Below are 25,915 nucleotides of genomic sequence, written 5' to 3'. Positions count from 1 at the left end.
TAGGGTACAGGAACCGTGGTGTACAAAGGGCTCTAGTCAAGAAGAAGAGCTTACGAAAGGTTCCAAAAATTAGGTGATGATATGAGATCTAGAAGATTATAAGGCTAGCAGGAAGGAGCTTAAGAAAGAAATTAGGAGAGCCAGAAGGGGCCATGAGAAGGCCTTGGCGAGCAGGATTAAGGAAAACCCCAAGGCATTCTACAAGTATGTGAAGAGCAAGAGGATAAGACGTGAGAGAATAGGACCAATCAAGTGTGACAGTGGAAAAGTGTGTATGGAACCGGAGGAGATAGCAGAGGTACTTAATGAATACTTTGCTTCAGTATTCACTATGGAAAAGGATCTTGGCGATTGTAGGGATGACTTACAGCAGACTGAAAAGATTGATCATGTAGATATTAAGAAAGCGGATGTGCTGGAGATTTTTGGAAAGCATCAAGTTGGTAAGTCAATGGGACCGGATGAGATGTACCCCAGGCTACTGTGGGAGGCGAGAGAGAAGATTGCTGAGCCTCTGGTGATGATCTTTGCATCATCAATGAGGATGGGGGAGGTTCTGAAAGATTGGAGGGTTACAGATGTTGTTCCATTATTCAAGAAAGGGAGTAGAGATAGCCCAGGAAATTATAGACCAGTGAGTCTTATTTCAGTGGTTGGTAAGTTGATGGAGAAGATCCTGAGAGGCAAGATACATGAATATTTGGAGACGCATAATATGATTAGGAATAGTCAGCATGGCTTTGTGAAAGGCAGGTTGAGCCTGATTGAATTTTTTGAGGATGTGACTAAATACATTGATGAAGGTAGAGCAGTAGATGTAGTGTATATGGATTTCAGCAAGGCATTTGATAAGGTACCCCATGCAAGGCTTATTGAGAAAGTAAGGAGACTTGGGATCCAAGGGGACATTGCTTTGTGCATCCAGAATTGGCTTGCCCACAGAAGGCAAAGAGTGGTTGTAGACAGGTCATATTCTGCATGGAGGCCAGTCACCAGTGGTGTGCCTCAGGGACCTGTTCTGAGACCCCTACTCTTCGTGATTTTTATAAATGACCTGGATGAGGAAGTGGAGGAATGGGTTAGTAAATTTGCTGATGGCACAAAGGTTGGGGGTGTTGTGGATAGTATGGAGGGCTGTCAGAGGTTACAGCGGGACATTGATAGGATGCAAAACAGGGCTGAGAAGTGGCAGATGGAGTTCAACCCAAATAAGTGTGAAGTGGTTCATTTTGGTAGGTCAAATATGATGACAGAATATAAAATTAATGGTAAGATGCTTGGCAGTGTGAAGGATCAGGGATCTTGGGGTCACATTGGCCTACATCAATCGTGGGATTGAGTTTAAGAGCTGAGAGGTAATGTTGCAGCTATATAGGACCCTGGTCAGACCCCACTTGGAGTACTGTGCTCATTTCTGGTCGCCTCACTACAGGAAGGATGTGGAAACCATAGAAAGGGTGCAGAGGAGATTTACAAGGATGTTGCCTGGATTGGGGAGCATGCCTTATGAAAACAGGTTGAGTGAACTCGGCCTTTTCTCCTTGGAGCGACAGAGGACGAGAAGTTTCCTGATAGAGGTTTTTAAGATGATGAGAGGCATTGATCGTGTGGATAATCAGAGCCTTTTTCCCAGGCTGAAATGGCTGCCACAAGAGGGCACAGGTTTAAGGTGCTTGGGAGTAGGGGTAGGTGTCAGGGGTAAGTTTTTACGCAGAGAGTGTGAGTGAGTGGAATGGGCTGCCGGCAACGGTGGTGGAGGCGGATACGATAGGGTCTTTTAAGAGACTTTTGGATAGGTACATGGAGCTTAGAAGTTACTAGGGTTACCCATAGCCCTCTATTTTTCTAAGGTAGGGACATGTTCAGCACAACTTTGTGGGCTGAAGGGCCTGTATTGTGCTGTAGATTTTCTATGTTTCTATGTCTTGCAGTTCGACAGGGGAGATGTGGGAATAGTGTTTGGGACTGGTCTCAGGGTGTCCTTTCCGGATTGGGATGACGAGGAAATACTCCATTTCTGAGGCTGTAGAGCCTCAGTTACCGAGTGTGGTCAAAGAGAGGCATGTACATAACCAGCTCCCAATACAATCAGAGGGAACGGGTTCCGTGTGCGAAGAATGTGCCATGAGTTTGAAAACTGAAGCAGATGTGAAGGGCTGGCTGCTCCCATATCTTGTGTGAGGCGGGCTGTCAGGCTGAGGACCATGTCCCACCGCTAGGCTGGTCGGCCAAAGCCCCCCACTGTCCCTCAGAGGGTGAACTCACCTTCCACATCTTCCCAGTCATCCTTGCTCTCCTCCGGTGAGCTGCCTTCCTCTGCCTCACCACCTGCCAAACTGGGAGAAAGCAGATGTTTGTGGGTGAAGGGCGGTCTCCAGCAGACACCCTAACACAATACAGACACCCATTTCCCACAGGCTCTTCCCGAGTCCTTCAGCCCCTCACAAAGTGGTTATGATTGTCCCAGCCCCTCCACCTTCCTTCTGTGAGTGACGACCAACTACCATCAGGAGGGGGTTAGGCCAGCTGGTTGAGTGGTGTCTGAACAGCCGGCGTCGCACTGAAATGCCAGCGAGGGCAGGGAACTGACGGTGGGCTTCAGGAAGGGGGAGATCGAGGGAGCACAGACCTGTCCTCGTCGAGGGATCAGCAGTGGAAACGGTGAGCGGTCTCAACACACTGATGCAATCTGGAAGAAGGCAGGCCAGTGGCTGCACCTCATGACGAGACTTGGTACATCACCAAAGACTCTTTCCAATGTGTATCGATGCACAGCGGAGAGCACTCTGACTGGTCGCATCCCTGTTAGATACAGAGGGGCCACTACACAGGGTCAGAGGAAACGCAGCTCCAGCATGGGTCAAGTCAAGTCAAGTCACTTCTTATTGTCATTTCAACCATAACTGCTGGTACAGAACATAGTAAAAATGAGACAACGTTTTCCAGGACCATGGTGCTACATGAAACAATACAAAAACTACACTGAACTACATAAGAAAAAACACAGAAACTACACTAGACTACAGACCTACCCAGGACTGTATAAAGTGCACAAAACAGTGCAGGCATTACAATAAATAATAAACAAGACAATAGGCACAGTAGAGGGCAGTAGGTTGGTGTCAGTCCGGGCTCTGGGTATTGAGGAGTCTGATGGCTTGGGGGAAGAAACTGTTACATAGTCTGGTCGTGAGAGCCCGAATGCTTCGGTGCCTTTTGCCAGATGGCAGGAGGGAGAAGAGTTTGTATGAGGGGTGCGTGGGGTCCTTCATAATGCTGTTTGCTTTACGGATGCGGCGTGTGGTGTAAGTGTCTGTGATGGTGGGAAGAGAGACCCCGATGATCTTCTCAGCTGACCTCATCCCACCATCGAGAGCCTCTTCAAAAGGAGATGCCCCATGATGGCATCCATCATTAAGGCCCTTACTATCCAGGACACTCCCTCCCTCCCTCCCTCCTCTCCTTACTACCATCAGGGAGGAGTGGCAGGAGCCTGAGGTCCTGCGCTCAACGATTCAGGTGTAGCTTTTTCCCGCCCGCCGTCAGATATCTGAACCATGAACCTTTGAATGCTGCCTCGTTATTCCTTTTTCTGCACCAGTTATATGTGTTAGTGAAAGAGTTTTAAGCCTTTGCACTGAACTGCTGCCACAAAACAACAAACTTCACAGCACAGAGGCAGTAATAAACCCAATTCTGATTGACAACCCAGTCCTTTGTTACTCACAAATGCAAGTTTCCCACAAACTAAAGCTCACTGCAGAGGCCCAGGCTCCAGCTTACCAGCACTGCCCTAACGTTGATAAAAGCCTGTCGAGTGCTATGGAGCCAAACTCACTCCAGTGTTTCGAGAACTCTTGGTTGGCAGCCATTTTAATTCCACTCCCCGGGGAATCGTCCGAGAATGCTTCCCCACCTCGTTATAACACTTTATTACAGGGAGAGGCTGACCACGTTTGGACTTCATTCCCTGGAGCGTAGGAGATCGAGGATTTAATAAAGGGGTGTAGACAGGGTAAATGCCCGTAGGCTTTTCCCAGAAGTTGGGTGAGACTAGAACTAGAGGAGATAGGCGAAGGGTGAGTGGTGCGAAGTTTAAGGGGAACCTGAGAGGGAACTTCTTCACTCAGAGGGTTGTGAGAGTTGCCAGTGGAAGTGAGGGACGCAGGTTCGATTTCAACATTTAAGGGAAGTTTGGATGGGAGGGGTGGGGAGGGTGATGATTCCAGGTGCAGGTCAGTGAGACGAGGGAGACTACCAGTTCAGCTGGGAATGGACGGGCCGAACGCCCTGTTTCCGTGCTGTTGTGTTGGATGACTCCATTGGTCAGTTCTGTTTACCCTACAGTCAGAAGCCAGGCCCGAAGCCTACCTCACAACAAGAGATCTGCTCTCTCTTTCCTCCTTCACCGGGGAGCTCCCCACTTTGCCCCTGCCCCTTGAGGGTTTCCTCTTCGATGCTTTCCCAGCCGCAGGGACCGGACAGCCCCTCGAAGCCGCTGCTCGCTCCCCGCGGACTCTGGGCTTCACCCAAGGCTTTTCCTTCTGGGAGTCCTGGATACCTGCTCATCGGGAAGAGAAGGATGCTTCAGACCGGGAATTGTATAACACCTGTCTTATCCACCGACAGCTGCCGTCTCGTAGACACGGCCCGGAGGACTGACTAACAAACAGTTCACCTGCGTCACCTACAGAATCACAATAAATGAACAGGAAGGGGTCAATAACTCTACTGGGTATTTTTTTATGGACCACCCAATAGTAACAGGGACATCGAGGAGCAGATAGGGAGACAGATTCTGGAAAGGTGTAATAATAACAGGGTTGTTAAAGTGGGAGATTTTAATTTCCCAAACATCAATTGGCATGACCCTAGAACAAGGGGTTTAGATGGGGTGGAGTTTGTTAGGGGAAGGTTCCTTGACACAAGATGTAGATAAGTCTACAAGAGGAGAGGCTGTGCTTGATCTGGTATTGGGAAATGAACCTGGTCAGGTGTCAGGTCTCTCAGTGGGAGAGCATTTTGGAGATAGTGATCACAATTCTTACCTCTTCTACCATAGCATTGGAGAGGGATAGGAACAGACAAGTTAGGAATGCGTTTAATTGGAGTAAAGGGAAATATGATATGTTAGATATGGCCCTTGTGGCTAAAGGGGAGGGAGTTAGATATGGCCCTTGTGGCTAAAGGGGAGGGAGTTAGATATGGCCCTTGTGGCTAAAGGGATCAGGAGTATGGAGAGAAGGTAGGTACAGGGTTCTGAGTTGGATGATCAGCCATGATCATACCGAATGGCGGTGCAGGCTCGAAGGGCCGAATGGCCTACTCCTGCACCTATTTTCTATGTTTCTATGAGGCTATCAGGCAAGAACTCGGAAGCATAAATTGGAAACAGATGTTCTCAGGGAAATGTACGGAAGAAATGTGGTAATTGTTCAGGGATATTTGTGTGGGGTTCTGCATAGGTACATTCCAATGAGACAGGAAAAGGATGGTAGGGTACAGGAACCGTGGTGTACAAAGGGCTCTAGTCAAGAAGAAGAGCTTACGAAAGGTTCCAAAAATTAGGTGATGATATGAGATCTAGAAGATTATAAAGGCTAGCAGGAAGGAGCTTAAGAAAAAGATTAGAAGAGCCAGAAGGGGCCATGAGAAGGCCTTGGCGGACAGGATTAAGGAAAACTCCAAGGCGTTCTACAAGTATGTGAAGAGCAAGAGGATAAGACGTGAGAGAATAGGACCAATCAAGTGTGACAGTGGAAAAGTATGTATGGAACCGGAGGAGATAGCAGAGGTACTTAATGAATACTTTGCTTCAGTATTCACTATGGAAAAGTATCTTGGCGATTGTAGGGATGACTTACAGCAGACTGAAAAGATTGATCATGTAGATATTAAGAAAGCGGATGTGCTGGAGATTTTTGGAAAGCATCAAGTTGGTAAGTCAATGGGACCGGATGAGATGTACCCCAGGCTACTGTGGGAGGCGAGAGAGAAGATTGCTGAGCCTCTGGTGATGATCTCTGCATCATCAATGAGGATGGGGGAGGTTCTGAAAGATTGGAAGGTTACAGATGTTGTTCCATTATTCAAGAAAGGGAGTAGAGATAGCCCAGGAAATTATAGACCAGTGAGTCTTATTTCAGTGGTTGGTAAGTTGATGGAGAAGATCCTGAGAGGCAAGATACATGAATATTTGGAGACGCATAATATGATTAGGAATAGTCAGCATGGCTTTGTGAAAGGCAGGTTGTGTTTTACGAGCCTGATTGAATTTTTTGAGGATGTGATTAAATACATTGATGAAGTTAGAGTAGTAGATGTAGTGTATATGGATTTCAGCAAGGCATTTGATAAGGTACCCCATGCAAGGCTTATTGAGAAAGTAAGGAGACTTGGGATCCAAGGGGACATTGCTTTGTGGATGCAGAATTGGCTTGCCCACAGAAGGCAAAGAGTGGTTGTCGACGGGTCATATTCTGCATGGAGGCCAGTCACCAGTGGTGTGCCTCAGGGATCTGTTCTGAGACCCCTACTCTTCGTGAATTTTATAAATGACCTGGATGAGGAAGTGGAGGGACGGGTTAGTAAATTTGCTGATGGCACAAAGGTTGGGGGTGTTGTGGATAGTATGGAGGTTACAGCGGGACATTGATAGGATGCAAAACAGGGCTGAGAAGTGGCAGATGAAGTTCAACCCAGATAAGTGTGAGGTGGTTCATTTTGGTAGGTCAAATATGATGAAAGAATATAGTATTAATGGTAAGACTCTTGGCAGTGTGGAGGATCAGAGGGATCTTGGGGTCTGAGTCCAGAGGACACTCAAAGATGCCGCACAGGTTGACTCTGTGGTTAAGAAAGCATACGGTGCATTGGCCTACATCAATCGTGGGATTGAGTTAGGAGCCAAAAGGTAATATTGCAGCTATACAAGGCCCTGGTCAGACCTCACTTGGAGTACTGTGCTCAGTTCTGGTCGCCTCACTACAGGAAGGATGTGGAAACCATAGAAAGGGTGCAGAGGAGATTTACAAGGATGTTGCCTGGATTGGGGAGCATGCCTTATGAAAACAGGTTGAGTGAACTCGGCCTTTTCTCCTTGGAGCGACAGAGGACGAGAAGTTTCCTGATAGAGGTTTTTAAGATGATGAGAGGCATTGATCGTGTGGATAATCAGAGCCTTTTTCCCAGGCTGAAATGGCTGCCACAAGAGGGCACAGGTTTAAGGTGCTTGGGAGTAGGGGTAGGTGTCAGGGGTAAGTTTTTACGCAGAGAGTGGTGAGTGCGTGGAATGGGCTGCCAGCAACGGTGGTGGAGGTGGATACGATAGGGTCTTTTAAGAGACTTTTTGATAGGTACATGGAGCTCAGAAATTACTAGGGTTACCCATAGCCCTCTATTTTTCTAAGGTAGGGACATGTTCAGCACAACTTTGTGGGCTGAAGGGCCTGTATTGTGCTGTAGATTTTCTATGTTTCTATGTCTTGCAGCTCGACAGGGGAGATGTGGGAATAGTGTTTGGGACTGGTCTCAGGGTGTCCTTTCCGGATTGGGATGATGAGGAAATACTCCATTTCTGAGGCTGTAGAGCCTCAGTTACCGAGTGTGGTCAAAGAGAGGCATGTACATTACCAGCTCCCAATACAATCAGAGGGAACGGGTTCCGTGTGCGAAGAATGTGCCATGAGTTTGAAAACTGAAGCAGATGTGAAGGGCTGGCTGCTCCCATATCTTGTGTGAGGCGGGCTGTCAGGCTGAGGACCATGTCCCACCGCTAGGCTGGTCGGCCAAAGCCCCCCACCGTCCCTCAGAGGGTGAACTCACCTTCCACATCTTCCCAGTCATCCTCGCTCTCCTCCGGTGAGCTGCCTTCCTCTGCCTCACCACCTGCCAAACTGGGAGAAAGCAGATGTTTGTGGGTGAAGGGCGGTCTCCAGCAGACACCCTAACACAATACAGACACCCATTTCCCACAGGCTCTTCCCGAGTCCTTCAGCCCCTCACAAAGTGGTTATGATTGTCCCAGCCCCTCCACCTTCCTTCTGTGAGTGACGACCAACTACCATCAGGAGGGGGTTAGGCCAGCTGGTTGAGTGGTGTCTGAACAGCCGGCGTCGCACTGAAATGCCAGCGAGGGCAGGGAACTGACGGTGGGCTTCAGGAAGGGGAGATCGAGGGAACACAGACCTATCCTCGTCGAGGGATCAGCAGTGGAAACGGTGAGCGGTCTCAACACACTGATGCAATCTGGAAGAAGGCAGGCCAGTGGCTGCACCTCATGACGAGACTTGGTACATCACCAAAGACTCTTTCCAATGTGTATCGATGCACAGCGGAGAGCACTCTGACTGGTCGCATCCCTGTTCGATACAGAGGGGCCACTACACAGGGTCAGAGGAAACGCAGCTCCAGCATGGGCCAAGTCAAGTCAAGTCAAGTCACTTTTTATTGTCATTTCAACCATAACTGCTGGTACAGAACATAGTAAAAATGAGACAACGTTTTTCAGGACCATGGTGCTGCATGAAACAATACAAAAACTACACTGAACTACGTAAGAAAAAACACAGAAACTACACTAGACTACAGACCTACCCAGGACTGCATAAAGTGCACAAAACAGTGCAGGCATTACAATAAATAATAAACAAGACAATAGGCACAGTAGAGGGCAGTAGGTTGGTGTCAGTCCGGGCTCTGGGTATTGAGGAGTCTGATGGCTTGGGGGAAGAAACTGTTACATAGTCTGGTCATGAGAGCCCGAATGCTTCGGTGCCTTTTTCCGGATGGCAGGAGGGAGAAGAGTTTGTATGAGGGGTGCATGGGGTCCTTCACAATGCTGTTTGCTTTACGGATGCGGCGTGTGGTGTAAGTGTCTGTGATGGTGGGAAGAGAGACCCCGATGATCTTCTCAGCTGACCTCGTCCCACCATCGAGAGCCTCTTCAAAAGGAGATGCCCCATGATGGCATCCATCATTAAGGCCCTTACTATCCAGGACACTCCCTCCCTCCCTCCCTCCTCTCCTTACTACCATCAGGGAGGAGTGGCAGGAGCCTGAGGTCCTGCACTCAACGATTCAGGTGTAGCTTTTTCCCGCCCGCCGTCAGATATCTGAACCATGAACCTTTGAATGCTGCCTCGTTATTCCTTTTTCTGCACCAGTTATATGTGTTAGTGAAAGAGTTTTAAGCCTTTGCACTGAACTGCTGCCACAAAACAACAAACTTCACAGCACAGAGGCAGTAATAAACCCAATTCTGATTGACAACCCAGTCCTTTGTTACTCACAAATGCAAGTTTCTCACAAACTAAAGCTCACTGCAGAGGCCCAGGCTCCAGCTCACCAGCACTGCCCTAACGTTGATAAAAGCCTGTCGAGTGCTATGGAGCCAAACTCACTCCAGTGTTTCGAGAACTCTTGGTTGGCAGCCATTTTAATTCCACTCCCCGGGGAATCGTCCGAGAATGCTTCCCCACCTCGTTATAACACTTTATTACAGGGAGAGGCTGACCACGTTTGGACTTCATTCCCTGGAGCGTAGGAGATCGAGGATTTAATAAAGGGGTGTAGACAGGGTAAATGCCCGTAGGCTTTTCCCAGAGGTTGGGTGAGACTAGAACTAGAGGAGATAGGCGAAGGGTGAGTGGTGCGAAGTTTAAGGGGAACCTGAGAGGGAACTTCTTCACTCAGAGGGTTGTGAGAGTTGCCAGTGGAAGTGAGGGACGCAGGTTCGATTTCAACATTTAAGGGAAGTTTGGATGGGAGGGGTGGAGAGGGTGATGATTCCAGGTGCAGGTCAGTGAGACGAGGGAGACTACCAGTTCAGCTGGGAATGGACGGGCCGAACGCCCTGTTTCCGTGCTGTTGTGTTGGATGACTCCATTGGTCAGTTCTGTTTACCCTACAGTCAGAAGCCAGGCCCGAAGCCTACCTCACAACAAGAGATCTGCTCTCTCTTTCCTCCTTCACCGGGGAGCTCCCCACTTTGCCCCTGCCCCTTGAGGGTTTCCTCTTCGACGCTTTCCCAGCCGCAGGGACTGGACAGCCCCTCGGAGCCGCTGCTCGCTCCCCGCGGACTCTGGGCTTCACCTGAGGCTTTTCCTTCTGGGAGTCCTGGATACCTGCTCATCGGGAAGAGAAGGATGCTTCAGACCGGGAATTGTATAACACCTATCTTATCCACTGACAGCTGCCGTCTCGTAGACACGGCCCGGAGGACTGACTAACAAACAGTTCACCTGTGTCACCTACAGAATCACAATAAAGGTATTATTATTCCATCACTATAATTATTTTGTATTTATTGAATAAAAACAAGTAAATAAATTAACTGATTGCCTGTTGTGTTCTGTTCCGGTCGCCTCCTTATAGGAAGGATGTGGAAGGTTTAGACAGGGTGCTGAGGAATTTTATCAGGATGCTGCCTGGATTACAGAGCAGGAGGGTGGGAATACAAGGACAGGTTGAACTCTTTGGAGTGAGGGAGGAATTTATAGAGGTGTACAAGATGATGAGAGGCACAGATAGTATGGGTAGTTAGCGGCTTTTCCCCGGGACAGGAATGGCTGATGGGAAGGGGCAAAACATTCCGGTGACTGCAGGAAAGTACAGGGGAGCGTCAGAGGTAAGTGTGAGAATGGTGAGTGTGTGGAACGCACAGCCAGAGCGGGGAGGGTGGTAGCAGATACATTCGGGACATTCAGGATAGGCAGATAGATGATAGAAAACCAGAAGCCTCTGCAGGAGGGAAGGGTTAAACTGATCTCAGAGAAGGTTGAAAGGTCAGCACAACATCGTGGGTAGAAGGGCCTGGACTGTGCTGTAGTATTTGATGTTCTCTGTACAGCAAGACTGGTATTAATATAGCACCTTCCACGTCCCTTCTATAGGGAACTTCCCACACAAAGTTCCACAAACAACAGCAAACCAAGCAAAAAACAAAACAACCCCTTAGCCCTGGGTCTATGCTGACCAACCCTGGTTGCCCGCATTAATTCCACATCCCTCAGAGCCCTCCACAGTGCAGCAGACACCAGGCACCTCTTCATTGTCGTTATTGTTGCTGCCTCCACCACTTCCTCTGGGCTGTTCATTCCAGATATCCACCACTCTGTGTGAAAACTCTACCCTTCAGATTCGTTTTGAACTCCCTCCCTCTCGTCTTCAATTTTGTGCCCTCAAGTTTTAGATACTGCGACCAGACATTCACTCTGCCTGACGGTTGTAGGGTAATAACTGTTCCTGAACCTGGTGGTGTGGGACCTGATGGTTGAGGGGGTAATAACTGTTCCTGAACCTGGTGGTGTGGGACCTGATGGGTGAGGGGTAATAACTGTTCCCGAACCTGGTGGTGTGGGACCTGATGGTTGAGGGGTAATAACTGTTCCTGAACCTGGTGGTGTGGGACCTGATGGTTGAGGGGTAATAACTGTTCCTGAACCTGGTGGTGTGGGACCTGATGGGTGAGGGGTAATAACTGTTCCTGAACCTGGTGGTGTGGGACCTGATGGTTGAGGGGTAATAACTGTTCCTGAGCCTGGTGGTGTGGGACTTAAGGCTCCTGTACCTCCTGCCCGATGGTAGTAGTGAGAAGAGAGCATGACTTTGATAGTAGGGGTTTCTACCCTATTCCCTACAACCATCAGGCTCCTGAACCTGCGTGGATAACTTCACTCACTCAATTCTGAACTGATTCCACAACCTACAAACTCACTTTCTAGGACTCTACAACTCATGTTCTCAGTATTGTTTATTCATACAGTTTGTCTCCTTTTGCACATTGGCCACTTTTGTCTTTGTTTATAGTTTTTTTCAGAAATTCTATCGTATTTCTTCATTTTCCTGTAAGTACCCAGAAGAAAATGAATCTCGAGACAGTCTTTGGAAACACAAGTGTACTTTGATAATAAATTTTACTTTGAATATTGAATTGTGCACAATATTCCAAGCTAACCTTTATTTCAAGTTTGAAGGTTCAAACTCCAAAGGATTCAAAGTATATTTATTATAGAATTGAATTGACTTTATTTCTTAAATCCATCATATACATGAGTAAAAATCTTTATGTTATGTCTCCATCTAGTTATGCAATGTGCAATTTATAATTATTAGTATGTACAACAGGACAGTCAATATAACATAGAAATACAGTTGTGTCAGCGTGAGTTAATCAGTCTGATGGCCTGGTGGAAGAAGCTGTCCCAGAGACTGTTGGTCCTGGCTTTTACGTTGCAGTACTGTTTCCCAGATGGTAGCAGCTGGAACAGTTTGTGGTTGGGGTGACTCGGGTCCCCAGTGATCCTTCGGGCCCTTTTTACACACCTGTCTCTGTAAATATCCTGGATAGTGGGAAGTTCACATCTACAGATGCGCTGGGCTGTCCGCACCACTCTCTGCAGAGTCCTGCGATTGAGGGAAATGCAGTGATGCAGCCAGTCAGGATACTCTCATTTGGGCCCCGACGACGCTGAACACTCGCTCACCTCCCGCACTCACCCCGATGATTTCCAGCCGCCATGCTTTAATCGGCAAGAATCGGATTTGATCCTGGGCTCGTGCACTGTGTCTAGATCGCTCAATTGGCTCAAAAAGACATCATCACATTGTAAATCACAGCCTCCAACAGTACCAGAACCACATTTGACAGAAAAAGAAGACATAAAGCAAGTGAAAGAAAGAGTTTTGTGGACCATCGGGAGGATGTCGTTCATGGTCGTGTTGTTCACTGGCGCCATCTTCTCCAGCTCCATTTTCCTGGGATTCTCCCAGGATCTCTCAATTTCCTGACTATCCATGAGCCGCCATTCTCTGTTTCAATGAACTCATTGACTGAGACTCGACAGCCCCCCAGGGGCTGAATACCAAAGATTCCCCACCATAAGCGTGAAGATATTTCTCAAGCCCTAAATATCCAAGCATTGACTCTGAGTGTGTGATTCACACCGCCCAGGACAAGCCCCCCGCTCACCGCTACCATCAGGGACGAGCCCCCCCGCTCACCGCTACCATCAGGGATGAGCCCCCCGCTCACCGCTACCATCAGGGACGAGCCCCCCGCTCACCGCTACCATCAGGGACGAGCCCCCCACTCACTGCTACCATCAGGGACGAGCTACAGGAGCCTGAAGACACACATCAACAATTCAGGAACAGCTTCTTCCCCACCACCATTCCATTTCTGAGCGGTCCTCGAACACCACCTCACTATTTTGTTTTCTTACACTATTTATGTTTTAATTTATGGTAATTTTATGCCTTTACAACCACGGAACAACAAATTTGACTTCATACTAGAATGGGGTAAAAAACCTAGTTCCTATCTTCGGTAGGAGTGACCACAAAGTTGCGCCAAGCCTCGAAACATCACTTGCTTTTGTCTGTACAGAAAGTGACAGGTGCCATCCCACTAAGCCTCCATACGTCACACACTTTCGCCTGTAAACAACTGTACCTAAAGTGACAGGTGCAGTCCCACTAAGCCTCTACATATGCACGCGTTTCCGCCTGTAAACACACCCTGGTGTAAACATAGCCACTGCCGTAACCATTCACTGCAGCTGCACGTTGGTTTTTTTTTAAATTGAGAGAGGGGGCACAGAATAGGCCCTTCTGGCCTTTCCAGCTGTACTGGCCCAGCAACCTCGACAAACCCGGTTAACTCAAACCAATCCCAGGGCAACTGACAATGGCCAATTCACCTCGCCGGTACGTTTTGGACTGTGGGGGGAAACCGGAGCACCCGGGGCCGGGGTAAACCCACGCATTCCACAGGGAGAACGCAAAGAGGATCCCGATGGAGCAGCGCTGAGTGGAACTCTGAACTCCGGACTCCGGAATACCCTGAGCTGTCATGGCGACGGGCTAACCGTGGCCCAATCGCCAGCTGTAAAGGGTTACACCGCCTGCTGTGCTACCGTGCCAACCGGAGTTATGCCCACAACCTTCTCCCTCTCATTAACTCATTCTCAGCCTGTCTCGGTACATTCCCCAATCCCATGTACCCTCTTGTCTAGGGCGACACATTGCACTGACAGAAATGGATCATCATTGTTACACGTACTGAGAAAAGCTTGTCTTGCAAAATGTTCATACAAATCAATTCATTACACCGTGCACCGAGGTGGAACAAAGGAGCACAGGCAGCACATTTGCATGATTCATTCTATCTGCTCCTTTCCCCTGCTTGGCTCTGCAATCTGTCGATAACTCATCGAGTGCTAAATCTCCCAAAATACCTCGTCACGCTCTGTGGCCTTAACTTCTTCTGACTGTCCTGATGGGGGTACGGGACGGTGTGTCTGTACGAGCGTCCCGATGGGGGTACGGGACGGTGTGTCTGTGCGACTGTTCTGATGGGGGTACGGGACGGTGTGTCTGTACGAGCGTCCCGATGGGGGTACGGGACGGTGTAGGTACGACTGTCCCTATGGGGGTACGGGACGGTGTAGGTATGACTGTCCCTATGGGGGTACGGGACGGTGTAGGTACGACTGTCCCTATGCAAGGACGGGACGGTGTGTCTGTACAGCTGACCTGATGTGGGTACGGGACGGTGTGTCTGTGCGAGCGTCCCGATGTGGGTACGAGACGGTGTAGGTACGACTGTCCCGATGTGGATATGGGACGGTGTGTCTGTACAGTTGGCCCGATATGGGTACGGGATGATATGTCTGTATCACTGATGTAGGTACGATTGTCCCGATGTGGGTATGGGACGGTGTAGGTACGACTGTCCCGATGGGGGTACGGGACGGTGTGTCTGTGTGACTGTCCCGATGCAGGTATGGGACGGTGTAGGTACGACTGTCCCGATGCAGGTATGGGACGGTGTAGGTACGACTGTCCCGATGGGGATACGGGACAGTATGTCTGTGTGACTGTCCCGATGCGGGTACGGGACGGTGTGTCTGTACAACTGTCCCGATGAGGGTACGGGATGAAATGTCTGTATCACTGGTGTAGGTACGACTGTCCTGATGTGGGTATGGGATGGTGTAGGTACAACTGTCCCGATGCAGGTATTGGACGGTGTGTCTGTGTGACTGTCCCGATGTGGGTACGGGACGGTGTAGGTACAACTGTCCCGATGCAGGTATGGGATAATACGTCTGTAAGGCAAGCAAAGTATAATCTTTTAACTGTAACTCACTAGCTGAAACGAAATTTATCATTGTAGACAAATACTGCCCACAGGTTCATTTTCTTGCAGACATTCACAGAGAAATATAATAGAATCAATGAATAACTGCACACAAAATGTGGAAGAACTCAGCAGCCCAGACAGTAGCTATGTAAATGTATAAACAGTTGATGTTTGGGACAAAGAAGGAAGGGGAAAGATGCTAGAATAAAAGATTTGGGGGAAGGGATAAGTGATTGGGTGAAGTCCAGTGGGTGGGATAGGTAAAGGGCTGGAGAAGAAGGAATCTGAGAGGAGAGGTGAGCGGACCATCGGAGAAAGGGAAGGAGGAGGGGGCCCAGGATGAATTGATAGGCCGCTGAGAAGAGGGAAAAGGGCAGAGTAGGGAACTGGAGGGGGGGGGGGCTGGTGAGATTTGTTCCTGGAAGAGGAATCGATGTTCAGGTTGGAGGCTACCCAGATGGAATATAAAGTGTTGCTCCCCCACCCTGAGGGTGGCCTCATCGTGGCACAGAGACTGACAAACAATCAGTCTGCAAAAGAAGGCCAGCTGTGCAAATACAAATAGATAGACAGGTAATACTGAGACAGGGGCTGTCCAGTCCTTGAAAGTGAGTCTGTGGGGTGTGCAATCAGTTCAGTTATCCACACCAGTTCAGCAGCCTGAAGGTTGAAGGGCAGTAACTCAGAAAAAGAATATTACTGGAATATATTGTGAAGTTTGCTGTTTATGCATCAGAAGTACAATATAATACAGAAGAATAAAAACTGTGAATTACAGAAAGTATATATATTTAAAAAGTTAAATAAGTAGTGGGAAAAGAGAAAACAAGTAGTGAGGTGTGTTCATGGGTTCAATGTCCATTCCGAAACCTGATGGCTGAGTGGACGATATTGTTCCTGAATCGTTGAGTGTGTGCCCCAAATGTACCCGAACCTCAGGCTCTTGTACCTCTTGTTGAACGGCAACTTCGGGAAGACAGCATGTCTTGGATAATTTCTGAAACAAAACCTTAACAATAAATTTCACCTCATATGCTGGTGACACTAAAATTGATTCTGATTTCTATTATCTAAAATTCCATCCATCTCAGCCTCAAGCGAAAGATCTCAGTTCTCCGCCGCGAAGGACTGGAGTTCAGCTTATTATTATTAGTTTATTACAGGAGTTCCCCCAAACATGCTGAGCAGATATTCACCCCAAAACAGCATTAACACAAGAGACGCTGGAAATCCAGAGCAGCCGACACAGAACGCTGGAGCAGCTCTGTACGGAATTACATAACTCTTCTGAGCACAAACTTTCACGAGTGATCACCAGCACTGACTTAATTGACCCTCATAAGTCCATTTCACACTCGCAAGTAATTTCCACAATCACTTCATAGATAATCTGAACGACTGGCTTAGAGGCACCGGTTTCTGTACAAAGGCATTACATTTGGATCAGAGGCACCAGCTGCAAACTATCCATCCACTGGAAAGTTTATAAAGTGTGATTACCAGTCTGCGGGTGCTGTCCAGATTTTACAGCTTTGGCCCGTTCACTTCGACTCTCCTTCACCCTCTTATTGTCGGTCTTGACTGCAGAGTCGGCTGACGCTTTCCTTTTCACCATCTTTGAGCCTGATGCAACTTAAGAGACAATGCAAGATGCGAATTCCAGATTCTGCCACCCTGTTATGCAAGGACCATGCGAGGTGATTTATGTAACACAAATGCAGCTACCCAGGAACCTCCAGCCCCGGGCATCGCCGCTCACCGCTCACCGCTCTGCGCATGTGCAAAGCGCGCCGCCCTCCCGGCCGCAGGGGGCGTACTGCCTGGAGTACCGGCCACCGAACCCGAAACCCTCCCGGCCGCACGGGGCGGGCTGGGTGGAGTACCGGCCACCGAACCCGAAACCCTCCCGGCCGCAGGGGGCGTACTGCCTGGAGTACCGGCCACCGAACCCGAAACCCTCCCGGCCGCAGGGGGCGTACTGCCTGGAGTACCGGCCACCGAACCCGAGACCCTCCCGGCCGCAGGGGGCGTACTGCCTGGAGTACCGGCCACTGAACCCGAAACCCTCCCGGCCGCAGGGGGCGTACTGCCTGGAGTACCGGCCACCGAACCCGAAACCCTCCCGGCCGCAGGGGGCGTACTGCCTGGAGTACCGGCCACCGAACCCGAGACCCTCCCGGCCGCAGGGGGCGTACTGCCTGGAGTACCGGCCACTGAACCCGAAACCCTCCCGGCCGCAGGGGGCGCACTGCCTGGAAGACCACAGCCAGTAACTTTCACACTTCCAGCTGTAGGGGGCGGGCTGGGTGGAGTACCGGCTGCCCAGACCCATCACCCTCCCGGCCGCACGGGGCGGGCTGGGTGGAGGACCGGTAGCTCGGGCCTGCAGCGCTCCGCTGTTTCCATATTGCATATTAAAAGAGAGAAAAGGATCATTCGTCATCTTCCCTCCGTCCGGCGTTCCCGTCCTCCACCATCACCCGAGTTCGTTCAACTTTAAAATCCTACGACAGCTCGGCCCGCGTGGATGCGCATGCGCGGTGTGGGTCCTCCCGCCACTTGGCCTCGGATTCGAATGCGGTGATGGCGGAGGAAGTGGAGCAGGTAGTGAGGGGGGAGAGGGAGAGGAGAAGGAGGGAGGGAGGGGAGGGGAGAAAGAGGGAGGGAGGGAGGGAGGGGAGGGGAGAAAGAGGGAGGGAGGGAGGAAAGAGGGAGGGAGGGAGGGGAGGGGAGAAAGAGGGAGGGGGGGAGGGGAGAAAGAGGGAGGGAGGGGAGGGGAGAGGGAGGGAGGGAGGGGAGGGGAGAAAGAGGGAGGGAGGGGAGGGGAGGGGAGAAAGAGGGAGGGAGGGAGGGCAGGGGAGAAAGAGGGAGGGGAGGGGAGAAAGAGGGAGGGAGGGGAGAAAGAGGGAGGGAGGGGAGGGGAGAAAGAGGGAGGGAGGGGAGGGGAGAAAGAGGGAGGGAGGGGAGAAAGAGGGAGGGAGGGAGGGGAGGGGAGAAAGAGGGAGGGAGGGAGGGGAGGGGAGAAAGAGGGAGGGAGGGGAGGGGAGAGGGAGGGAGGGAGGGGAGGGGAGAAAGAGGGAGGGAGGGGAGGGGAGAAAGAGGGAGGGAGGGAGGGGAGAAAGAGGGAGGGAGGGGAAAAGAGGGAGGGAGGGGGGGAGGGAGGGAGGGGGGAAAAAGAGGGAGGGGGAAAGGAGGGAGGGAGGGGGGAAAAGAGGGAGGGAGGAGAAAGAGGGAGGGAGGGGGAAAAAGAGGGAGGGAGGGGGAGAAAGAGGGAGGGAGGGGAGGGGGAGAAAGAGGGAGGGAGGGGAGGGGGAGAAAGGGAGGGAGGGGAGGGGGAGAAAGAGGGAGGGAGGGGGGAGAAAGAGGGAGGGAGGGGAGAGGGAGGGAGGAGGGGGAGACGGAGGGAGGAAGGGGATGGGAGGGGAGGGGGAGAGGGAGGGAGGGGAGGGGAGAAAGAGGGAGGGAGGGGGAGAAAGGGGGGAGAGGGAGGGGAAGGAGGAGAGAGGGAGGGGAAAGGGAGGGGGAGAGGGAGGGAGGGGAGGGGAGAAAGAGGGAGGGGGAGAAAGGGGGGAGAGGGAGGGGAAGGAGGAGAGAGGGAGGGGAAAGGGAAGGGGAGAGGGAGGGGAGGGGGAGAAAGGAGGGAGGGGAGGTGAGACGTTGAAAGAAGGAGAATTGAATTGACTTTATTACTTCGTAAACACGAGGAAATGTGCAGATGCTGGAAATTCAAGCAACACACAAAAAAATCTCTATTATCCCTTCCTTCAGTTAGTCCTGACGAAGGGTCTCGGCCCGAAACGTCGACTGTAGAGATGCTACCTGGCCTGCTGCGTTCACCAGCAATTTTTATGTGTGTTGCTTGACTTTATTACTTACATCCTTCACATTCATGAGGAGTAAAAATCTTTAAGTCTCCATCTAAATGTGCAATTTATAGTAATTTGTAATAAATAGTATGTACAGTGGGTCAATCAATATAACATAGAAATACAATTGTATCAGCATGAATTAATCAGTCTGATGGCCTGGTGGAAGAAGCTGTCCCGGAGCCTGTTGGTCCTGGCTTTTATGCTGCGATACCACTTCCTGAATGGTAGCAACTGGAACAGTTTGTGGTTGGGGCGACTCGGGTCCCCAATGATCCTTCGGGCCCTTTTTACACACCTGTCTTTGTAAATGTCCTGAATAGTGGGAAGTTCACAACCACAGATGTGCTGGGCTGTCCGCACCACTCTCTGCAGAGTCCTGTGATTGAGGGAAGTACAGTTCCCATACCAGGCAGTGATGCAGCCAGTCAGGATGCTCTGAATTGTGCCCATGTAGATAGGCCTTAGGATTTGGGGGCCCTGTTACGTACCCCATAACTGGGTTACCAAACCAGCAGAAATGGACCACTTAGTTGGAGTCTGGATTACTGGAACTAAGAAAGTTTTATTAAAGAAATAAGTAACACAGTAATCGTAAGGATATAAATGCAACAGGTTAGCAGTGATAAAACACACATGTACACAGAACTAGGATAATAGGATCAATCAAGCTCTATCGCAGTCTCGGGGTAAAATGATTAGTCTCAAGTGACGCAGAGTTCAGTTCAGCTTAGTACAGTTCGCAGTAATCGCTGTCGTGCCGTTGGAGAGAGAGAGAGAGAATGCAAATTCTGATTCACACAGACCTTTGTTCTTCGCAGTTAGCTTTCGGGCGAACCCTTTTATGTCTCTGTGGTCACCGACTGTGACCCCTCCGTTCCGGATTCGACCGTTCTTCCGCAGTGAACTGGGCACCCAGGCAAGGGTGGACACACACACCAGGTTCCTGCCGATCGTACCTTTTCACCCTGTGCGTCTATGGTCGGTCCCGCGACCAGACCTCCAAACTCGCACCGACTTGTGGGGGCACACCGCTTTTCCAGGGTCTCGTGATCTCGTGGTGTGTGTCTTGCCTTAGCGAACCTGTTCTTTTTATCCCCCTGCTGGGGTATCGCCTGTCCATCAAACTTCAAACAGTTCAGATTCAAAGCAATCGGTCTGTCAATACTTGGACTAGTGTCTCTTTCCGTTATCTCTCTCTCCTCTCTCATTAACATTGTGAATGTTTCTCCATTGTCTCATTTATTTCTCTCATTAGCATCAATCTTCTGATAACTTGGTTTTTTGTCACAGGCCCATACCAAACCTCCTCAACCATCTGAGGTGAAAGAGGCACTGTTGTCCCTTTTTCACCACATAGCTGGTGCGTACAGACCATGTGAGCTCCTCAGTGATGTGGATGCTGAGGAACTTAAAGCTGTTCACCCTCTTAGCCCCAGATCCATTGATGTCAATAGGAGTTAGCCTGTCTCCATTCCTCCTGTAGTCCACAACCAGCTCCCTTGTTTTTGCGACATTGAGGGAGAGGTTGTTTTCTTGACACCACTGTGTCAGGGTGATGACTTCTTCTCTGTAGGTCACCTTGTTATTATTTGAGATTAGGCCAATCAGTGTAGTGTCGTCAGCAAATTTAATTCGCAGATTGGAGCTGTGGGTGGCGACACAGTCATGGGTATACAGAGAGTAAAGGAGGGGCTTAGGACACAGCCCTGAGGGGCACCTGTGTTGAGACTCAGAGGGATGGAGGTGAGGGAGCCCACTCTTACCACCTGCCGGTGATCTGACAGGAAGTCCAGGATCCAGTTACACGGGCAGGGTGAAGGCCGAGGTCTCTGATCTTCTTGTTGAGTCTGGAGGGAATAATAGTGTTGAATGCTGAACTGTAGTCCAAGAACAGCATTCTCACATAAGCATTCTTGTTCTCCGGATGTGTAAGGACGGTGTGTAGAGCTGTGGCTATTGTGTCATCTGTCGATCGGTTGTGTCGGTAGGTGAATTGTAGGGGGTCCAGTGTGGGTGGTAGCCAGCTACAGATGTAATCCTTGACCAGCCTCTCGAAGCATTTGATAATTACTGAGGTGAGTGTGACAGGATGCCAGTCGTTGAGACATGTTGCCTTGGTCTTTGGTCTTTTTAGGAACAGGGACAATGGTGGATGTTTTGAAGCAGTAAGGCAATCTACACTGGGAGAGGGAGAGATTAAAAATGTCCGTAAACACACCTGCCAGTTGTGCCGCACATCCTGAGTACCCGCCCTGAGATGCCGTCCAGTCCGGCAGCTTCACGACTTCACGATTGGGAGGGATGCAGAGGAGGTGGGTGGAGGGTAGGGATAGAGAGGAGGCTGTGGGAGGGAGAGGATAGGGTGGAATAGAGAGGAGGCTGTGGGAGGGAGGGAGAATGGACAGGATGTTGGGGAGGGAGGGGATAGGGTGGGATAGAGAGGTGGCTAGGGGAGGGAGGGAATAAGGGGAGGAATAGGGTAGAATGGAGAGGAAATTGAGGAAAGGAAGGTGGAATAGAGATGAGGGTGGGGAAGGAGGGGATAGGTAGAATAGAGATGAGGGTGGGGAAGGAGGGGGTAGGTGGAATAGAGAGGAGGCTGGGGAGGGAGGGGATAGGTGGAATAGAGAGGAGGCTGGGGAGGGAAGGAATGGGGAATAGGGTAGAATAGAGAAGAAGTTGAGGGAAGGAGGATGGAATAGAGAGGAGGGAGGGGATAGGTAGAATAGAGAGGAAGTTGAGGGAAGGAGGGTGGATTAGAGAGGAGGGAGGGGATAGGTAGAATAGGGAGGAGGTGGTTAGCGAGGCAGTTGAGGGAAGGCAGGGATAGGGTGGTGGGTTGGGGTGGAAAGGGGAGTGGTACGGGTAGTAGGGATGGAGCTTTAGATCCACTTTGCGGATAAGTTGTTGAGTAGCTCTGGGCCAGTCTGACGTGGGATTTTGTTGAGAGCTTTACTGCTCCTTATAAACCAGGTCTACTGTGCTGCCTTAGCTACCACCTCAAAAAAAGCTCCTGTCCTGAATCAGGGCTTATCCCGAAACATCAACAGTTCCTTTCCTCCCTCAGATGCTGTTCAACCCATTGAATTGTTCCAGCAGGTTGGATGTTGTTCCTCAAAACTTGAACAGGTTTCTGACATGTTCATGCACTTCACTGTATCCTCAAGAACAGGCTTGAGCCATGGAGTACAAAAGGAGAGAGATGGAAGTCAGTCGTCATCAACATCATTACGTGCTGTGTCGTGTGACAAGGGCGATCCTGATCTTTCCATTACCACAGTTGTTCTTGGCAAATTTTCTACAAAACTGGTTTGCCATTGACTTCTACTGGGCAGCGTCTTTACGAGAGGGATGACCCCAGCCATTCTCAATACTCTTCAGAGATTGTCAATAGTCACATAACCAGGACTTGTGATCTGCACCGGCTGCTCATACGACCATCCACCACCTGCTCCTGTGGCTTCGTGTGACTCTGATCCAGGAGGAGCGGCTGAGCAGGTTCTACACCTTGCCCAAAGGTGACCTGCAGGCTAGTGGAGGGAAGGAGCACCTCACACCTCCTCTGGTAGACGTATCTCCACCTGCCACCCACTAAGTCCGTACCGGGTAGATACATTCAGAGAATTAAATGTATGGTGTGATGATTGGTGTGGGACAGGTTTATGTCTAATAATGGAGCACTTGGCACAGACACTGAAGGAATGGGAAGTGCTTCAGTTAAATTGTCCCAATAATAATCAAAAAGGGTATCTTAAAAGTTATCTGTCACTGGAGAAATTGTTTGGTGAAATCAAGGGTCCATGGCTCGAGAAAGGTTGAGAGCCCCTGGGTAAGGGCTGGTGGCCCAAATACCTGACAGTTTGTTTCTTTATGGTCTCAAAAGAATTGGCTTCAGAAACAGAGGATGTGCTAGTTGTAACATGTCATGATTTCCTTAGATTCTGGAGATGTCCCAGAGATTTGGAAAACTGCAAAAATATGTCTCTGCAGGATCCAAAGCAGGTGGAGGGGCTGTAGGCCCAGTGGGATCTGCAGGGCTCATTTTTCCATTGGTTTGTTACTGTCACATGTATTGTGAATTAGTGAAAAAACTGTCTGTACTGTTCATACAGACTAGGTCATTACAGTGCATTGAGGTAGATCAAGGGAAAAACCAACTAAAGTTTTACAGCGTTGAGAAAGATCACAGCGTGGTAGACTATCGGGTCAAGAGTCCATCTTATCGTACTGGAGGACCATTCAATGTTATTTTAACAGTGGGGTGGAAGCTATCCTTTCAAGTTCAAGTTTTTGTACCTTCTGCCCGATGGGAGAGAGATAGAGGAGAGTCTGTCACAATGAGTGGGATCTTTGATTACATTGATTGTTTTACTGAGGCAGCAAGAAATGCAGACAGACCGTCAAGGGGAGACTGGTTTCCATGATGTTCTGAGCTGTGTTCACAACCCTGCAGTTTCTTGTGGTCATGGGCAGATGGTTAAGGTAATGGCAAGGCATTTGAGCAGTCCACATGAAATTGTTATTTGCTGTGTTTTTTTGAGGATGGGTAGAAAGGGGAACCATTGGATGTGGTGTATTGGAACTTCCTGGAGATATTCAATAATATGGGAGGCCGGTGGTGCAGTGCTTTACGGTGCCAGCAGTTGTGATTGGGGTTCAATTCCTGCTGCCATCTGTAAGGAGTTTGTACTTTCTCCCCGTGACCCGGTGGGCTTCCTCCAGGTTCTCTGCTTTCCTCCAACATTCTGAAGTGAATAATTTCCTAATTTCCCGCCTTATAGAAACATAGAAAACCTACAGCATGATACAGGCCCTTTGGCCCTCAAAGTTATGCTGAACATGTCCCTATTAGAAATTACTAAGCTTACCCATAGCCCTCTATTTTTCTAAGCTCCATGTACCTATCCAAAAGTCTCTTAAAAGACCCTATTGTATCCGCCTCCACCACCGTTGCCTGCAGCCCATTCCACGCACTCACCACTCTCTGAGTAAAAAACTTACCCCTGACATCTCCTCTGTACCTACTCCCCAGCACATTAATACTGTGCCCTCTTGTGGCAGTCATTTCAGCCCTGGGAAAAAGCCTCTGACTATCCACACAATCAATGCCTCTCATCATCTTATACACCTCTATCAGCTTACCTCTCATCCTCTGTCGCTCCAAGGAGAAAAGGCCAAGTTCACTCAACCTGTTTTCATAAGGCATGCTCCCCAATCCAGGCAACCTCCTTGTAAATCTCCTCTGCACCCTTTCTATGGTTTCCACATCCTTCCTGTAGTGAGGTGACCAGAACTGAGCACAGTACTCCAAGTAGGTTCTGACCAGGGTCCTAAGTAGCTGTAACATTACCTCTCAGCCCTTAAACTCAATCCCACGATTGGTGAAGGCCAATGCACCGTATGCCTTCTTATCCACACAGTCAACCTGCGTAGCAGCTTTGAGTGTCCTATGGACTCGGACCCCAAGATCCCTCTGATCCTCCACACTGCCAAGAGTCTTACCATTAATACTATATTCTGCCATCATATTTGACCTGCCTATTATATTCCACCTGTCCACTTGTTGTCCACTGACTCGGCCTCTCTACCTCCCTCTGTACACTGCACCCTCATCATGACTTGCTGGTACGCCTGTCTTTGTATCATCAGCAAATCTGGCTACAGGGCGCTCTATCGCCTTATCCAGGTCACTGATAAAGATCGCAAGTAGTGAGACCCCAGCCTAAACCATGTGGTACCTCATTAATTACTGACTCCCAATCTGAAAGCAAACCAATTATCCCAACCTTTTCTGTACGTTGACCAATCCTCGATGCATGGCAACATTTTACCTCCAGTTGCGTACACTTGTACCTTGTGCAGCAACCGTTTGTGCCATACGTAGGGAGATTTTTAAAAAGCTTTATTTGTTGCATGTACATTGAAACGTACATTGTTTGAGTCAGCAACCGACACAGCACAACGATGTGCTGCTCTACCTCAGGGACGTGTGTGCTTAGCCACTGCTGTACTCCACAGCCGCAACTCGAGCATGGCACAGCTCAGATGCCATCTGTAAGTTTGCCGACGTCACAACCATTGTTAGCGGAATTTCAGATGGTGACGAGGAGGCGTGCAGGAGCGAGACGTACCAATGGTGTCAGAGCAACAACTTTGCTCTTGTCGTTAGTAAGACCAAGGAGTTGATTGTGGGCTTCGGGAAGGGGGAGTCGAGGGACACCCACATTGAGGGATTAGAAGTGGAAAGAGTTTCAAGTTCCTGGTGTTAGCATCTCCGAGGGTCTGTCCTGGGCTCGGCATATTGATGCAAGTACAAAAAGTCAGAATGGTGACTATATTTCTTTGGATTTTGAGAAGAATTGATATGTCATCAAAGACGCTCACAAATTTCTACAGAGGTTCCGTGGGGAGTATTCTAACTGGTTCAACGTTGGTATTTAACCATTATGGGAATCATATCTAGGCCTCCAAATAGTAGGCGAGAATTGGGGTTGAGATTGCAAAGGGAGTTGGAAAGGGCATGTAATAAAGGTAATGTAACAGTTGTAAAGGGGAACTTCAATATCCAAGAGGATTGGGAAAATCAGGTTGGTGTCGGATTGCAAGAGAGGGAGTTTGTTGAATGCCTACGAGATGGCTTTTTAGAGCAGCTTGTGATTGAGCCGACTCAGGGAAAGGCTATCTGAGATTGAGTGTTGTGTAGTAATCCAGATTTTATTAGGGGCTTTGATGTAAAGGATCCCTTGGGAGACAGTGATCATAATATGATTGAATTCATACTGTAATTTGACAGGGAGAAGCACAAGTCACATGTATCAGTATGTCAATGGAATAAAGGAGTTACAGAGGCATGAGAGAGGAGCTTGCCCAGGAGAATTGGAGGAGGATACTGGTGGAGATG

At 49.6% G+C, this 25,915-nt stretch overlaps 2 protein-coding genes across 3 annotated transcripts in view; one reads left to right on the top strand and one right to left on the bottom strand.

Annotated features, from left to right (window-relative positions):
- xpc (xeroderma pigmentosum, complementation group C) overlaps positions 1-17,053 on the bottom strand; it is a 51,100-nt gene extending 34,047 nt beyond the window's left edge. For both annotated transcript variants that reach the window (XR_010020477.1, XM_063068267.1), the window contains exons 1-5: positions 16,646-17,053; positions 9,935-10,124; positions 7,825-7,895; positions 4,372-4,561; positions 2,266-2,336 (exon numbers count right to left, since the gene is read on the bottom strand). Coding sequence is in view for 1 of the 2 variants with exons in the window: in XM_063068267.1 (XP_062924337.1) it covers positions 2,266-2,336; positions 4,372-4,561; positions 7,825-7,895; positions 9,935-10,124; positions 16,646-16,760 (637 nt within the window). In the remaining variant the exon portion in view is untranslated. The remainder of the gene's footprint in view (positions 1-2,265; positions 2,337-4,371; positions 4,562-7,824; positions 7,896-9,934; positions 10,125-16,645) is intronic.
- Positions 17,054-17,578: 525 nt separating this feature from the next.
- lsm3 (LSM3 homolog, U6 small nuclear RNA and mRNA degradation associated) overlaps positions 17,579-25,915 on the top strand; it is a 47,121-nt gene continuing 38,784 nt past the window's right edge. Inside the window, exon 1 of the mRNA XM_063068268.1 lies at positions 17,579-17,749. Within this exon, the coding sequence (XP_062924338.1) occupies positions 17,729-17,749 (21 nt within the window). The 5' untranslated portion in view covers positions 17,579-17,728. The remainder of the gene's footprint in view (positions 17,750-25,915) is intronic.

Source organism: Mobula hypostoma, chromosome 15 (genome assembly GCF_963921235.1).
Source record: "Mobula hypostoma chromosome 15, sMobHyp1.1, whole genome shotgun sequence".
NCBI lineage: Eukaryota > Metazoa > Chordata > Chondrichthyes > Myliobatiformes > Myliobatidae > Mobula > Mobula hypostoma.
The sequence above is the reverse complement of the archived record's forward strand: the minus strand, read 5'-3'. Positions and strand labels throughout refer to the sequence as shown.